At 46.0% G+C, this 16,045-nt stretch overlaps 1 protein-coding gene across 1 annotated transcript in view; it reads right to left on the minus strand.

Moving 5' to 3' along the window:
- Positions 1–16,045, minus strand: part of LOXL2 (lysyl oxidase like 2) — a 70,517-nt gene that overhangs the window by 6,163 nt on the left and 48,309 nt on the right. Inside the window, exons 7-10 of the mRNA XM_067543700.1 lie at positions 9,109–9,260; positions 5,299–5,466; positions 1,108–1,273; positions 163–406 (exon numbers count right to left, since the gene is read on the minus strand). Coding sequence (XP_067399801.1) covers positions 163–406; positions 1,108–1,273; positions 5,299–5,466; positions 9,109–9,260 — 730 coding nt within the window. The remainder of the gene's footprint in view (positions 1–162; positions 407–1,107; positions 1,274–5,298; positions 5,467–9,108; positions 9,261–16,045) is intronic.

Genomic DNA, 16,045 nt, shown 5'->3' on the forward strand with positions numbered 1-16,045 from the left:
CATTTGGGCTGCTGGCTTCGAGACGTAGATGGGCCTGCCCATGAGCACATGGACTGAGATCCACCGAATTTCTTTCAAGGCCAATGCGGGCAGCAGAGTGGATGATGCTTTTGGTGCGTGCATTTTGATTAGCAACAGATGCAGAGAAACCTAAGCATTCACCTGTGACAGTCGTGCCAAATCCAGGCGTGGCGGCCGTTCTTGGGGCGGAAGTCAGCCTGCCCGTTGTTGTGGATCTGGGAGGAGAAGCGCAGGAGTCTCCTGTAGCCTGTGGTAACGGATGTATTGGCAGCGGAGGTGGCCAGGCAGTTCTCCTCAAGCGCGCACTGCAGCATGAACATCGGGCGGTCCTCCAGGTAGGAGGTTTGCTCCACCACTTCAGCATTGAGCACCAAATCAGAGGCAGCTGGTGGAGGGGAAAGGCAAACAAAGCAAACGTCTTTAGACCTATCCACACCAAAATGAGGGCCTGCCCCTCAAGTCACATCCCAATTGCAGCTGGTGGCGATGCTTCCCCATTGCATTCTCCTAGAGATGGTAGGACAAAGCCCACAAGCCGCACTGTTTTAAACCAAGACTTTCGATATAAATAGATAAAATACAAAACCCCGGGCAGCTGGCTCAGGCCTGCGAAGGTGCAGAGATGTTGCTGGTGAGAAAGGTCAGTGTAGGAAGCAATGGCAAATAAATGGGTTTGGAGGAGGAGAGGCAGGGCACATGGGAAACAGGAGGCTGTTCCAAATACAAGATGTAAAGCCAAGAGGTGGAGAAGACGATGGAGAAAGTGGTTCTGGAGGAGCGGAGGACGGAATGAAAGTAGAGATTGAAGAAGGGGCATGAGAGAGAAAACCAATTAACTGAAGATCAAATAAAAAGCGAAGTACCTGCCACTGCATCTTGGACATTTAACTCTGTATTATTCATACAGTCAGTTGACCCTAAAGTTTGCCAGTGTGTTAAAATAGAAAGATGGCCTAATGATGGCATGAGCCTCCCTGTTTCCTCCCACGCATCCCAAGAGAAACCCATCGGAAGAGAAATCCCCATCATCAGTATCACTTTTCTGGGCCTCTTGCCTATTAAAAGAAGAAAATCCACGTAACTCACTTTCTGAGCAGGAAACTCCTGCGGCAAAGCGGCCACCACCTCTGGGGCAGACCACCTGGGCGCCATCGTGCCGGCAGTGCGCCAGACACATCTCCGTCCCCGAACACTTCACGCCACTCATGACTACGTCATCGGCACTGACGTCTCCGTGCCAGTACCAGGTTTCCTAGGGAGAGAGCCAGAAATGGGTCATTTGATCCCAGGGCTCAGTCGTTACCGGACTGTAGGTGGACGTCATCCTAACAGGAGCAACCCACAGGCACAGGTCATTGGTGGGAGGACAGACCCCTCTGGCGTATTTTGATATGTAAGTTAGATCCAAATCCCAGAACTCACACAGGAGTGAGTGGCAAGTGTGTATGAGGCAGACGATAGCAGGTTTTATTTTAAATGCATGCACATATAGTTCTCCTGTAGCTGGGCTAACGTTTGCACAAATGAACTGTGCTGTTCATCAGCTTTTCTGCACATGAAATTAGCCTGGAGCCAGTTAACAAGCGGGGTGGGAATTCCATTTTCATACTGGTACCCTGCTCCCCAGAGCGTCTGACCAGCCACTGTTGTGCACGAAGGCAGTAAGCAACAAAACCGTAAATTACTGGACGTGGAGTGAAAGGAGCATTTGTGCCCATTCAGCAGGAGAAAAAGTTTGGTTTTTTTTAATGTTTTTTTTCTCCATTTCAAAAAGAAGGAAATCGCAAACAAGACAAATCTGACCTAACAGTATTCACAGACATCCTGATGCCCCAGCTTTATCTGTACATTTACCATCACACCGATTCCTACATCAGGAGTCCTGCTAGGGCTTTTCAACCTAGTCAGAGATTGGGATCTTCCTTAATAGGTTATCAACAAGATGCCTTGAGAGGAATACAAGACGACATCATTTGACTTGCCTGCTGGGATTTTGTAGTATCCTACATAAACTGAACTCTATAGCAGGGGTTCGCAAACTTTGTTTTTTGTTTTGGCTGGGACCTCCTTTGAAAATATTTCAGGCTGTGACCATCCCCTGTCCAAGCCATGCCACCCTTACTTCTGTGCTGCTGCTGGGGGCGGTGCTGCCTTCAGAGCATCCGGTCAGCAGCTGCTGATCTCCGGCCACCCAGCTCTGAAGGGCTCTGGCTGTCAGCTATGAACATGGCTGACAGCTGGAGCCATGACATGCCTGGGGGCTGACAACTTGCGACCCCCCCCCCCAGAATAACCTCATGACCCCTTGCGGAGTCCCGACCCCCAGTTTGAGAACCCCTGCTCTACAGCAAGTACCCTAAGGCGTATATTCGTACACAAATATGCAGTCAGCACTCATGACGTGGGTGTTTTACCACTTGATCCTTACCTAACTCCATTGTGCTTCAATCCGTGCAATTTAGATAGAGCCAAACTGTAGCCGTCTATATCAAATGAGCTGGCATTATTGCTGGTAGATATTTGAAATATTTAGATAAAAGTTGCATCCTGCCTTCTGTGGATGCACGGAAGCCATTGGGGTATCTGAGACAATCCGCTCTCTGTCTTATGATAATACTAAGCACTTTGTATCTACAAAAAGCACTGTATAGACTTAACTCATTAATATCGCCAAGGCTGTTGTGAAGATTATCTGCACTGTAGAAAGGGAAACTGAGGCACAGTTTAAACGGTGGTTAAATGACCTGCCAAAGGCCACACAATGATTGAGTTGCAGAGCAGAAGTCAGGGGATCTGACTATCTCCTGCTGTAAGACAGGAGATCACACTTCCCTCCCAGAGCTGGGAGGAGAACCCTGGAGTCCCGACTCCAAGTCCTGGGCATGGATCATAACTAAACACGGTTATTGGACTGGTTTAAATTCTGCTTTGCAGTAATCCAACTCTACATCCACATCTCCACCCAGCTCAACCCTTCCAGTTTATGAATTCATCCTCTGTCTGTTTCAAGTCACATACACTGCCGCATTAGGATGGGTGCCCCGCCCATAAACCACATCTGCCTTGCAACATCTGTGTATCAGGGAGGGACAGCAGGATGCTCCAGCATGAGACCAGCACTCTGTTGCATGACTAACCCCACAGACAGAGAATTAAGAGCCAGGCTGACCTGGTTTGAGGCAGAGATGCTGGCAGCTGGAAAATGGGACTGAGACTTTGGAGGAGTGAGGAATTTGGGAAACTCAGAAGATAATAAACAAGAGGGAATGGTTCACAAGCAAAAGCCGTCCTCTCAGAAACAAACTCATTAAATGCCTCTTTAATTTAGGGTCAAACCCTTAAATCCCCAACTCCCCAAGGCTGTAATATGGTTGAGTGGCATAGTCTGAAAGTGTAGATCATGCTATCCTCAGGGTTTGTGAAGTACTGACTGCTGAGAATTAGACAAGAAGGGAGCATCTCTAGTGGTTAGAGCAGGAGTCCAGGGCCCAGGGTTCCTGAGCTGAGATTTTCAAAGCCATTCATGGGAATTAAAATTAATGGAGGGTGTGTTAAATCCCCTGAACGGCTCTGAAGATCTCATCCATCAGCTATTCCCAGCTCTGTTTCTGTGTAACTCCGGCAAGCCAGTTAGCCTCTCTCTGCTCAGCTTTTCTAAAACAGATATCGTTATATTTAACATCCTCACAGAGCTGTTATGAGACAATGGTTTAAGAGGCAGAATGGTCCAATAGCTAAGGCCCTCATCTGGGTCTCAATAGATCTAGGTTCAGTTTCTGGCTCTGCCACCGACTTCCCATGTGACCTTGGGCAAGTCACAAATTATCAGTGCCTTAGGTTCGAGCCTGTAAAATGTAGGTAATATTTCCTCTTCCCTGCTTTTATCTGTCTTCCCTATTAAAATTGTAAGCTCTTCAGGGCAGGGCCTGTGTCTTACTATGGGTATGTACAGCACCTAGCACAGTGGGCCCTGATCTTGTTAATGGAATACTGTTTGGGAAGTGCTTGTTGATCTGCAGATGAAGAATATAGCGGATTAATTGTGTCAACACAAACCCCAAATTACCGGCCAATATATAAATCAGATGAAAGCAATGCAAACCCCCCATTAGGTCCCATCCAGCCAGTTTCCCTGTTGGACCAATGCAGGATTGTTCCCCACTGTGCACTGCCCTGTCTAGTTGTCCCGAGAGTTCTTCCTCCTGGCTCAGAAGCCCACACTGGTTGCAGCTGCAAGGGGTGAAGTAAAAAAATCACCTTACTCTGACCCATCTGAAAGCATCAAAGCTGGGAATGCGTTTCAGGCAGGGAACGAACTGTCTGTACCATTGCTGCTGTTGCAACACGCTGTCAGCAATGCCCTATGCACACACAGCTAACCCCTGTTCCCCACAGTGTTTCTTTATGTTCATGTGTATGATGCACCCTGGTCCCACATAAGGATCTTTTCTATTCTAAATAGCAGCGGCCCCTGCCAAAGGAAAATATCTTGTTTCAAGCCGGCCTATTGGTGCTGTGTCAATAGAGCTGGATGACTGGGAAGGCTGGTGTTAGATCAATGCAGCTGCCCTGGGCTCTTGTACCCTACCTTGGCAGCCGCACAAGAAAATAAACTAAAAGAACCAAAGCAGCAGCTTGTGAAGGTGGATTGCTAAACTAGCCGTGAATTCACAGCCCTGCAAGTGAGAAATGACAGCAATTAGCCCAGTGCTAGGACTTGTGGGGGGAGGGACGGGGTGGGAGCCCCCTCAACCCCTTACAGGCCACTAATTTAGGGCACGAAGAGAACCAGAAGAGCCCAAAGGCCATGAAGTTAGGGGCATCTCCAGCCGTGAGCCGAAGCCAGGCCACTCGCCCAAAGGCGTGTTGGTGTAACGGCCCTACTACTGCTGGGAGCTAAGGGGTGGGATGGCTCCAGGGAATAGTCTATGGGGCCTCTACGTTTGTGAGCGAAATCATCTGATTGATGCTCGGTGGCTCCTGTGTGGAACTGAGAGGCTCCCCACAGAGCCTAGCGGATAAACAAACGGGATGTCGCTCCTGGCACCCTCAGCAGGGATGCCAAGGACAGAGCAGGCCCTGGAGCCTGAACTGTCATGCACCTCCCAGATGGTCCTGCTAGCACAAGGTTGAGGTCCGCTGGTGGGGCAGCATGTGGGGGAAGCTTGCCTGGATGCTGCCTGTGCGGTACCTGTTCTGTGGCTAAACACAGCGCTGGGGCGCACGGTAACCTGGCTCCTCCCTGCCCAGAGCACACGCCACAGCGCGGAGACGTACCTGAAAGGCATGGCTGGCAAAGCCAAGGCCCAGCTGGCGACAAACCACCATGGCTTCCACCGTGCTCCAGTTCTGGCTGCAGACCGTCCCCCACTTCAGAGTGCCATTGAGCTGCATGAGGACTTCTACCCGGCCCTCATAGGGGTTGCGGCCACCGCTCAGACGCAGCTGCAGATTGTAAAATGAGAGAGAGAGAAATAATCTATTCAGCTCTGAAAGTGTCTGCCAGGAATTTCCCAGCTGACCTAGTTCCATGCATGAACAGACACAGGCTGGCCAAAGAGAGCAGCAGAACACCGTTGCCACCTCACATCTAAATGAGTTATTTAGAAAAGGATGATCCAGCTGGTGGCACATGGGACAGTTTGCAATGAAGCTACAGCAGCTGGCGTGGAAAAGTTCAGCTCCTTCCAGTCTCACTGTGGTCTTGTGGTTAAGGCACTGGACTGGGATGCAGGAGATCTGATTCAGTTCCTGGCTCTGCTGCCAATTCCGTGTGTGACCTTGGGCAAGTCAATTCAGTTTGACAGCTGTAAAGTGAGGATGATCCTACTTCCTTCTCCAACCCTGTGTCTACCTTAGGAACAGAGGCATTACCTGTCTGGATCCCGCTCTGGATACATCAGATCCAGTATCTGGTCTCTGAGACAAGTGCAAGACATGGGGCAGTAGTCAGTTTTAGGGTAACATGCCCCCAGGGAAAGTTTCCTCTTAAGCCCTGAAACAGAAGGCTCTCTTTCCCTTTCAAACCCATATTAACAGTTAACATTGTCTTGTCTTATTAGATTGTAAGAGCCTCAGGGCAGGACCTGTCTCTCACTAGGTGTTTGTACAGTGCCTAGCACAAATGGGCCTACGTTTGGGTTGGGGACTTTAGGTACTGCTGTAATGCAAGTAATAAATAACGTCTCATCATGCTAAGAAGGGGCCAACGCAAACTGCCGGACAGGCTGGAATTATTAATATTCATTAAGCACTGAGCAGACAGGTCACAAAAATAATAATAAATACAGTAGCCCCTTGCACTTTTATAGCACTTTTCATGCCTAGATCTCAAGGTCCTTTCCTAAAAGGTGGAAGGTAGTCTCATAACGCCCAATTTAGAGATGGAGAAACTAACACAGGGAGATCGGAAGTGAAATTGCCCAAGGTCACCCTGCAGGTCAGAGGCACCGCTGAGAATGCAACCCAGAATGCCAGACCCCTCTCCCTAAACCTTCTAAACCCTAGTAGGCCCTCTAACTTACCAGTAAGAAACCATTAATAAACTCAGCTTTGCAAATCTTAGCACGTCTTTCAATGATCTTATTGTTATTTCTTTCTCCCTTCCCACCCGTTCTCTTGTCCATTTAGATAGTAAGCATCTCAGGGCAGAAACAGTCTCTTCCTCTGTGATTCTCTAGCAGCTATCACAATATAATAGGCACTGCTACCACACAAATAGTAAATAAAGGGCCTTCCCAAAACTGACACACCACTGCCGATGAAGTCTTCAAGATAGGGCTTGGGTCTGGCATAGGCTTTGTGCTGACTCTGCACAGGGATGAATTTCACCCCCCAGTGCATACTCAGTGGCATTAAAACATAAGACTTTAATATCCTCAAGGAGCAGCCGAGCAGAAATGAAAAAGGACAGCATTTGGGAAATAATTATTACACTGCTCAAAACATATTTTGCTCTCTGGTCTAATACAATACAGATGTTAAAATTCATGGAGCAAGAAGAGTAGCCAAGTGATTCTGACACAAGTCTCATGAGTTCTCTCTTCTTGGTGGCCAAAGGATCCTGAGCCAGTGTTGGAAGGTGAATTGAAGGGCGGTGGCAAAGCACCAGTGGTTAGTGTGAACCCTATGCTACTTCCAGATGGATCAAGCCTCTGTTCATACCCTCCCAGTTTTGGCTTTTTGCTTTGTATCAGAGAAAATAACCCACAAGGTGCTGGATTAGTAAGCAATTTGACCGTGGAAGTAATTTCACCCTTGGCCTATTTGACACTGACTTGAAGTAGCAGAACATTCTTCCTGAGCAGGTGCAACTCCAGAATGAGACACACAAGGCTTACTTTGAGACACAGCATCTCCCTTGCAGGATTTTCTTTACAACGCACAACTGCCAAAACCAGTTATTTCCCCAGATTATTTTTCTGGACTGGAAAAACGTAGCCCCAGGAAAACCATTCGTTCCTCTTCTGAAAGCTTTTGATTGCAGCTTCAAAGTAACAGGTAGTTGCACTATTTTGTCTTTCAGAAACAGTAAATATAAATATTATCTTGAGGCCAGCGATCACATGGCTTCAATCTTAACTGCATAATCTCTGACACACTGCAGCTCCTTCAAGTCATAGGAAGCTTTGTGTTTTCCCTTGAGACAACCATGCAAAAAAAACCCTCTCTCTCTTTCCTCTCCCAGCCTCCAGTCTAGTTTTACAAGAACAGTATTTTAGGGCATAGCCTTGTACAAGGATAACAGGACATTCTCAAAGGCTGATTACTTCTTCAGGCTGACTGGAGCATTAAAGATCTATCCTGCCTCCAAAGACTGAATGACAGTAGGTACCCAGGTTAGAGTCTTTAAAAATTGCTTTCCCATCAACAGCTTAACTGAGGGTTGTGTGTGTGTTGGGCTAGCAGAATTTAAGGGTAATGGGGTTAATATTTAAACAATAACCATTTTAGCTATGATTTATACTTGACTTAAATCTATTGCAAAGCTGGACAGACTACTTTGCACACTGTCCTTTTTGTTTCATAAAAACATTAGAGTGAGAGAGACAGAGAGAGAGGGTGAGTGCGTCCATTCATCCCTCCATTGAACCAGAGGAGAGCAACAAAAACAGTAAAAGGTTTAGAAAACCTGTCCTAGGAGGAAAGGTTAAAAGCCTGGGCATGTTTAGTCTTGAGAAAAGATTACTGAAGAGGGGACCTGATAATTGTCTTCAAATATGTTAAGGGTTGTTACAAAGAGGACAGGGATCAATTGTTCTCCAGGTCCACTGAAGGTAAGAAAAGAAGTAATGAGCTTAATCTATAGCAAGGGAGATTTAGGTTAGAAGTTAGGAAAAACTTTCTAACTCTAAGGGGAGGTAAGCTCTGGAATAGGCTTCCCAGGGAGGTTGTGGAATCCCCTCAATGGAGGTTTTTAAGAACAGGTTGGACAAACACCCGTCAGGAATGGTCCAGGTTTATACTTGGTCTACTTCAGCACAGGGGGCTGGACTTGATGACCCTTCCAGGTCCCTTCCAGCCCCACATTTCCAGAATTTTATGATATGCTAGAGGCAGAAAGACCCAATAAATCATCTGGGGTAAATTTTTCAGAAGAGCTTAAATGACTTAGGTGCCAAAGTCCCATTTTCAAAAGTGGCTTAGGCACCCATTGACTTTCACTGAGACGTAGGCACTTATGTGCCTAATGACCAGATTTTCAAAGGCATTTGGGTACCTAAAGATGCAGATAAGTAGTGAAAATCCCACCAGGCACTGAGATGTTAGGTGCCTAAATACCTTGAAAAATCTGGCCCTACGTCACTATTGAAAATAGGCACTTTTGAAAGTGTTACTCCATGTCCATCTCACTGTAACACAGGATTATGCCCAACGGTGCATTTCGTAGTGTTTTGTCTGGTCTAGTTTCATGTCTCAACTGATGGGGCTTCCACCACATCCTTTGGGTGACTATTCCCACAACCACTTTGAGGTCATAATAGGTACTGAGATATTATAAAGGAGGAAGGCCATATAAGTACCTATGGAGAGAGAGTTACTAAACACATTGCGCTCTTGTTACATCCACATAATTTGGCTTCTCACCTGATTCTGGAAACCCATGGCTGGAACATTGCACCTTACAGCAGCATCTTCTTCATGGTTACAAGTCAGTGACTCGGAGCTGAACTTGCAGTCTGTGATGGATTTCTCAAACCCTGTACAGTCTATTTCGTTTAGGTGAATGGGACCCATTCCTTTAAGAGAAAGAAACGCAGAGTGGTCATTTCCCCACCCAGACCCCTAAGGTGAGGGAAGCTGAAACCAGTAAAAAGGTTATATTATTGCAAATGATAAAAATGGAATCCAAAGTCCAACACACCAGCCCCAAAGGATTTCAGCTGATGTCTGCTAAGGTCATCTTGCTGCTTGTTTTTACTGTTAAGAAATGATTTCCAGTAGTCCAAAATTTTCAAATGTGCCAGAAATAAAGGAAAAGCCAAGTTTCCATTGCTCTGTGATTTACAAACTTCAGCTGGAGAAATTTTTAAAAAATATGACTGAGTTTTTTGGCTGGCTTTATCTGAAAAGAACCTGCAGTTGCTCAAGCCCTGACATTTTAAATGGGGCCATACATACAAGTGCCAGGGCAACAAAACAAAGTATGCAGACCCTTATAAAAACCCAGCCAAACAAGTAATCTCAAATACAGCTGTGCAGTCCAAGATTCCAAGAGCGCAGACGTTAATAAGCATCAGAGAACGCTAAAATACCCACAGGTAATCAATAGCTTGATCCAATGACACTTGATATAGGGTGGTTCCTAGCATGACAAATGACTGCACAGAGCTGCAACTTGCTCCAAGTGATGCCCCATCATTATTCAGCAGGAGATAGCAGAAGTGTATGAATACACGATACTCGCTTGGGGTTACTGTGATGCTGGCTGGATAAGGGGGGCCCCTGAGGTGTATTCAGGAGCTCTGATTACTCCCTTCTACACCAATCTCACATTGGGGGTGTCACGCTGGCTGGATTGGGGGGGGGGGGCATTTATTGTATTATTTAACATCAATAGGTCAAAATCATAATTCATATGAGATATGCCATGTCAGGTACTGTTAGAAAGGCTATAATGTGCTAAGTAAGATGATGATGTTTCTGTTCATGTGTAATAGAAGTTATGGATAGGTTTGATATATCTGTATTTCAAATTGTGCTGTGTCTGGGCAACACTCCAGACAGGATGGCTGCAGCACAAGTGCCTGCTTAATGGCCCATTCAGAAATTCACAGGTACAAGGGGCCCAGGGGGAGAAGCCAGGGATATACCTGATGAGTCACCAGGACTTACTCATGTGACCCTGGACTCCATTTTATTCCTGTAAAATTCCACAAGCAGCATGGCCAAGGCCAAAGGACATAAAAGGCAGCTGCACGACATCCATTTTGTCTTTAGTCATCTTCAGCCACCTACCTACCTCTGGATCAACTCATCTACAACTGACCTGAAGCTGTGAAACAAAGGACTGAGACCCATCCAGGTACTAGATGTACACCAGAGGGACTATACAAGCCTGCAAACTCCACAGTTCTATTAGAAACCTGATACATATGGACTTTCAAATCAATTGTATGTGTCTGATTGCTTTAATCCTTTAACACTTCTCTTATAGCTTGTTCCTTTCTTTTTATAATAAACCTTTAGTTTTAGTTATTAAAGGATTGGCTGGCAGCATGGTATTTTGGGTAAGATCCAAACTTATATTGATCTGGTACTGTAGCTGACCCTGTGGGGTCAGGAGAAACCTTTTTGGTAAAGAGCCTAGAGTTTTAAATAACTCGTCTCTTTACTGGACCTAGTGGGCGATTGGGAGCTAGAGACTAGAATGCAGTAAAGGTTTTGGTTACTTTCGTTTCCAGGACCTGGGCTCGATAGCTGGTCTGGGATAGGGGCTTTCCCCTGCTGTTGGTGGATGGTATCAGATAAATCCAGTGGGTCTTTTCCATCTCCAAGGAATTGCCATACTGGATCAGACCAGAGAACCATATTCTGTTCAGTATCCTCAGTCTGACAGTGACCACCAACAGGGGTGAAAACCCTGCAGTAGCAGATGAGACCCTAATCTGTGGGGCAGATTATCCCACATCTTGATCTCGGACAGTTAGAGATTTCTAAAAGCCCTGTGACTGTGTATGAGAAGAGAGTGAAAAGACAAACACTTCTGAACTTTGCTGTCGAGTCATTCTCTCAGCAGAAGCCAAACAACTGGCAGATGGCATGTACTACAGATGAATCATTTAAATGCTGCCCGCAGACAGCTATGCACAGCTGACCCGCAGGTATTCCAGCTAATATTTGCTTGCTAGCAGTCGGCGTTAGTTGGAGGGCACTGGTGGGAGAAGGCATTACCCACAGGTGAGGTTTCCAAGAAAGAGAGAGAAATCCACCCACTATTACAAAGCATAAATTACTCTTCCCCACCTACGGGGTCAGCCCTTTTCCTTTGAGGTGGAAGTTAAGAGGAGCAGATGTCTGAACTGGCAAGCACTCTAGTCATCACTTTTTATATATATTATATAGCACACAGCTGTAGGCACCAGGCTGGCCCATTTGTAACCATGACCTTGCAAAAACTGAGGATGCAATGTGAACACAATGGTAAGTGAGCAGATTGGGAGAACAGCAATACTTGTGTCACCACTATCCACCACCACAGCTGACTTCTTATTCCTCGTTACTGTTTTGAGTTGGGTCCTCCAGGCGCTAGTGTAATAAAATCAGGGCCCTATTAAGCTCCATATATAACCAGTAAGAGAGAGCCCCTGCCCAGAAGAGTTTGTAATCTTTAATGACCAGACAAAGGCAATATCATCCTCAAATTACAGATGGAGAATTGAGAAACAGAGCAATTAAAGGACTTGCCCAAGATCACCCTGGAAGTCTGAAGTTCTCAGTTTCCTGCCACAGATCTCCTGAGTCACAGTGCAGTGCATTAACCACAAGACGATCCTTGGGCTCGATGATGCGAAAAGGGTATTTCTATTTCAAGCGCTCATTAAAGGATAGTTTACCCGTCTACATAGCTGTTCGTTTTAACCTGACCCTCAAAGGGAAGGGCTGACTAAGGAATGCAAAGGTGAGTAAGTAGTTTAACAGCAGCAGGTGGGGTCATTTCTCAGAAATCTCCTTCCACCACCACCACCACGTTTCTACTAAATCTAACTACTAGCCAGAAAGCAGAGGCAGGAACACCTGTGGCTCAGATGTGCATAAATCTCTGATGGCTGTGGTTCATCCATCTGGAGAACTCACCACTTGTTCAGACTGCTGCTGAGTCACGAGAGAGACCAGTAAAGGGGTTCAGTAGCAGAATTCAGAAGCATTTTTTGATTCACTGCTTCCCTCTTCTACTCTGAGCAGTCAAAGGGATGAGAGACGGAAAGGACCAATTAAATCACCTGACTTGACATCCTGATAGTTCTCTTCCTCGATACTTGCAACTCTGTATTTTGCCATCGCAAGAGGGCATAGGATTTTTTTTTTTTAAAAAAAGGACAACAATGGAGGCAAAGGGGGAAGTGTTTGTGCCAGTTTTTACTACTTTATCATTAAAATCCTTCTTGTAATCTGCATCTTCAGAAGGTGAAATGGACACAAGTGTTCTGCCCTCTGTCATATAGATCAAGAGGCAGATACACTTGGATCTTTGCCAGCATTGCAGTCGTTCTGAAGTGTGTGGACAGTTTCAGATTGGATCGGTTTAATGCAACTATTTCACACAGCTCTCAGTACGGTCCCCCATATGACTGAATTTTACCCACCATTCATTGCTCCCCACTCAATCCAACTCCCAGGTCCCTCAGGCCTTTGGCCAACACTGTAGATTGGAGGGGGATGGGTGCATTAGGTCAAACAGAAAAATCCTTTTCTTGGTGCATGTTGCAATGCCTGTGGGTGGAACGCTGGAATTAACGTGTGTACTGAACGGAACATTCTGAAAACAGAGCTCTCCAGGAAGGTCCTAATTATCACGGAAATTGCAAACCTTCCCTCTTCCCCTTTTAGTATTTTTACTGGAATTAGATGTTTCATATACATCAGATTATATAAGGACAGCATTTGTGTGCACTGCACTTCAGAACCCCTTCCCAAAAGGAGAGGGGTGTAGTTAGCATGTGGTCCAGAGAAGGCAAGGCACTTACAGTTATATCAATGAGACCATTTAAAGCACTAGACAAATCCTGGGGAACAATCCTGCACTGGCAAGATGACGGACGGAATGAACAAACAAAGAGATGGTCTGGATATTCCAAAAAGGCATTTCTATCTCAAGCTCCTAAAATTCTATGATCCCACATTCCTAGGATCTCACCAATAGTCCTACAGAAACCAATGGCAGGTTTTACAGATTAAAAAAAACCAGGAGACCAACAATGGAAGCCAAAGAGAACACAGCTCTGCCTGCTTTGGTTTCTCTCTCATAGTAAAATCTTTCTTGTGCTCTATACCTGGAGAGGGTGACCCTGACAGAAGAATTCTGCCCTCTGTCAAGCATATCCGATAACATGGATGGTTTAGATTTTGGCAGCTCAGAATTAGAAGGGTTTGATGGACATATAGTTAAGGTGCTGGCCCGGGACTCAGGCGATCTGGTTTCTGTTTCCCGCTCTTCAGCAGATTCCCTGTGTGACCCTGGGAAAGTCATGGCATCAGTCTCTCAGCTCCCCATCTGTGAAATGGGGAAAGTCACCCTTCCTTTGGCTTGTTCAGTCAGATTGAGGTTTCACAGAGTTTCAGGCCAGAAGGGACCACCCGATCGTCTAGTCTGACCTCCCATATATCACAGGGCACCTGCAACACCCAGGCCTGTCCACCATCCACGAAACACAGCACCTAAAATTAGACTCAATTATTACAGCCCACAGGAGACTAGACTATCATGTGCATTTAGCATAGAGGCCGCTTACCACCTCCTGAGCATCCCCTCATGGCTATGGTTGCCTCCGTGTCTGTCCCATCTCTATCACCCCTTCATCCCTTTAAGAGCTCAGTCTCCAGTGACCTTCTAAGATTCCTCCTTTAATTCACTCTTCACCAGTCCTCCTCAGGCTGGCAACAGCTTGGGTCAAAAAAACCCAAAACTCAGAAGTGCAAAACAAAACAGTTTTTCAGCTCATCTTCCCTTCTCTAACTCCCAGTTGCAGGCTCTATCTAGCTAGGACTCTGCAGCATCCCAGCTTGCTCCCATACCTGCTTCTCCCACCAATTCTTCGGGCAGGGACTGTCTCTGGGCATAAAGTACTAAACACAATCAGGGCCTCAATCTGAATTGGGACTTCAAGCTGCTGCTGTAGCATTAATACAGAGTATTTATAGGTGGCCAGTCCTTCATATTACACTGCGTGTTTTCATGCATGGGTTTAAACACCTCGCAGAGAAGTAGTGTGTCCAGAAATGATGTTAAAGTACATTTTAACAAATGCATACACCAATACGTTATTGTGATAGGTGCAGCATAAAGACTTCGGTTAGCTAGGAAAAGACACTGTAATTCAAGGGCACGTCTACTGCGGCACGTGTCGACGTACCTGAGCGAGCTTGCTAGAACAGCAGCAGCAGTGAAGCAATTGCAGCGTGGGCTAGTCACCCAAGTAAAGGCCCAGGATTCTGGATGGGCTCGTACAGGCCGTGCTGCTGTGGTTTCACTGCTATAGTTACTCACGTTAGCTAGATCCAGGCTAGCTCAGGTGTGTGTAGTGGGGCTGGAGTTGTACTCTGTGTGGCCTATGGGATTAGGAGCTATCCCGTTACGTAATACAAAATGCAGTCAAATCAGTCTTATCCTACTGCAATAAGCAGAGATGAATTTCTGGAGAGGAGATTTCCCAAGATTTATTCTAGAGAGAAATTTTGGCCAAGGTAAATTGAGCTTGAGGACTCGGCGTGCTCAGTATTTAAAATAAAAGGAAGGAATTTCACTGGCAATGAATGGCCACTGCTAAAAGTTGCCAGAGCAGGACATTCTGCCTGACCACGCTGCAGTAACATTTTATGCATGGAGATAATGCTTCCTTATACCCACAGTTAAATACACATTGGTAGCACTGTGTGTCCTACCACCAGGCTCCTTGGCAATTTGTTCAGTAAGGTCACCTTTAAAGCTTTTCACATTCTTGGATATTCTGGATATTTCTCATACATGCAATTAATTTCCCCTTCCATACACCAAACCACACGTCTGGAGGAGTTTCACGTATTCCTTTGGTTTTACAGTGTGGCTTTGTTTGCTGGTAGATTTCTCTAGATTTGATGCTAGCCATAGAGGAGCAAGGGATAGAGAATATAAAAGCAGGCCTGGGAGATAGTTCTCTGGATTTTGAGATAACTAAAGCCTGGGATCTCAACCCTCCCCACACGCAGGAAATCCAATCCCAGATCTGGTTCCAGACTGTACAAATAACCCCTCTAGTTACAACCGGCCGACCCAAGATTCCAGATTGGAGTTTTACGGTGTTTGAAACCTGGATCCAGACCCACATTTTGCAGCTTGAGCTAATCTCTAGTAGTGAGTGGCACCCACAGTGGCATTTATCTTAGTGAGTTTCTAAGATACATTTTTCATTCGTTAATTCTTAACAAGCAGAGTAAGTAATGGCTGCCACAGCTGTCCAAGGGAAAGGGTCAGTTCATCCTCACAAGATGTCTTCAAATGAAGAGTGGGTCTCTTTCTAAATGATGTGCTCTATCTAGTTCAACCACCAGCTCAACAGGCTCACTTAAATAGCAGGGAAGAATATTTTCCCTCCAGTGCAGGAAGTCACAGAGACATTATCCGGTGTGATGCAGGTCAGACTATACTGATCATAATGGTTCCGTCTGACCTTTAAATCTACAAAAACAGTCATGACCCGTAGAGATCAATTTGGCTTATTTCTCACACAACCTGATACAAAGGTACATCACTACTGATCGCTCCCACATGCAAGTCTCATCAAATTTCCATTGCCCATGTCTTTTTAAAGTTAGTAGGAAACTGATA

Source organism: Emydura macquarii, unplaced genomic scaffold (genome assembly GCF_026122565.2).
Source record: "Emydura macquarii macquarii isolate MOO-44397 ecotype Brisbane River unplaced genomic scaffold, CSIRO-AGI_Emac_v2 contig_967, whole genome shotgun sequence".
Classification (NCBI taxonomy): domain Eukaryota; kingdom Metazoa; phylum Chordata; order Testudines; family Chelidae; genus Emydura; species Emydura macquarii.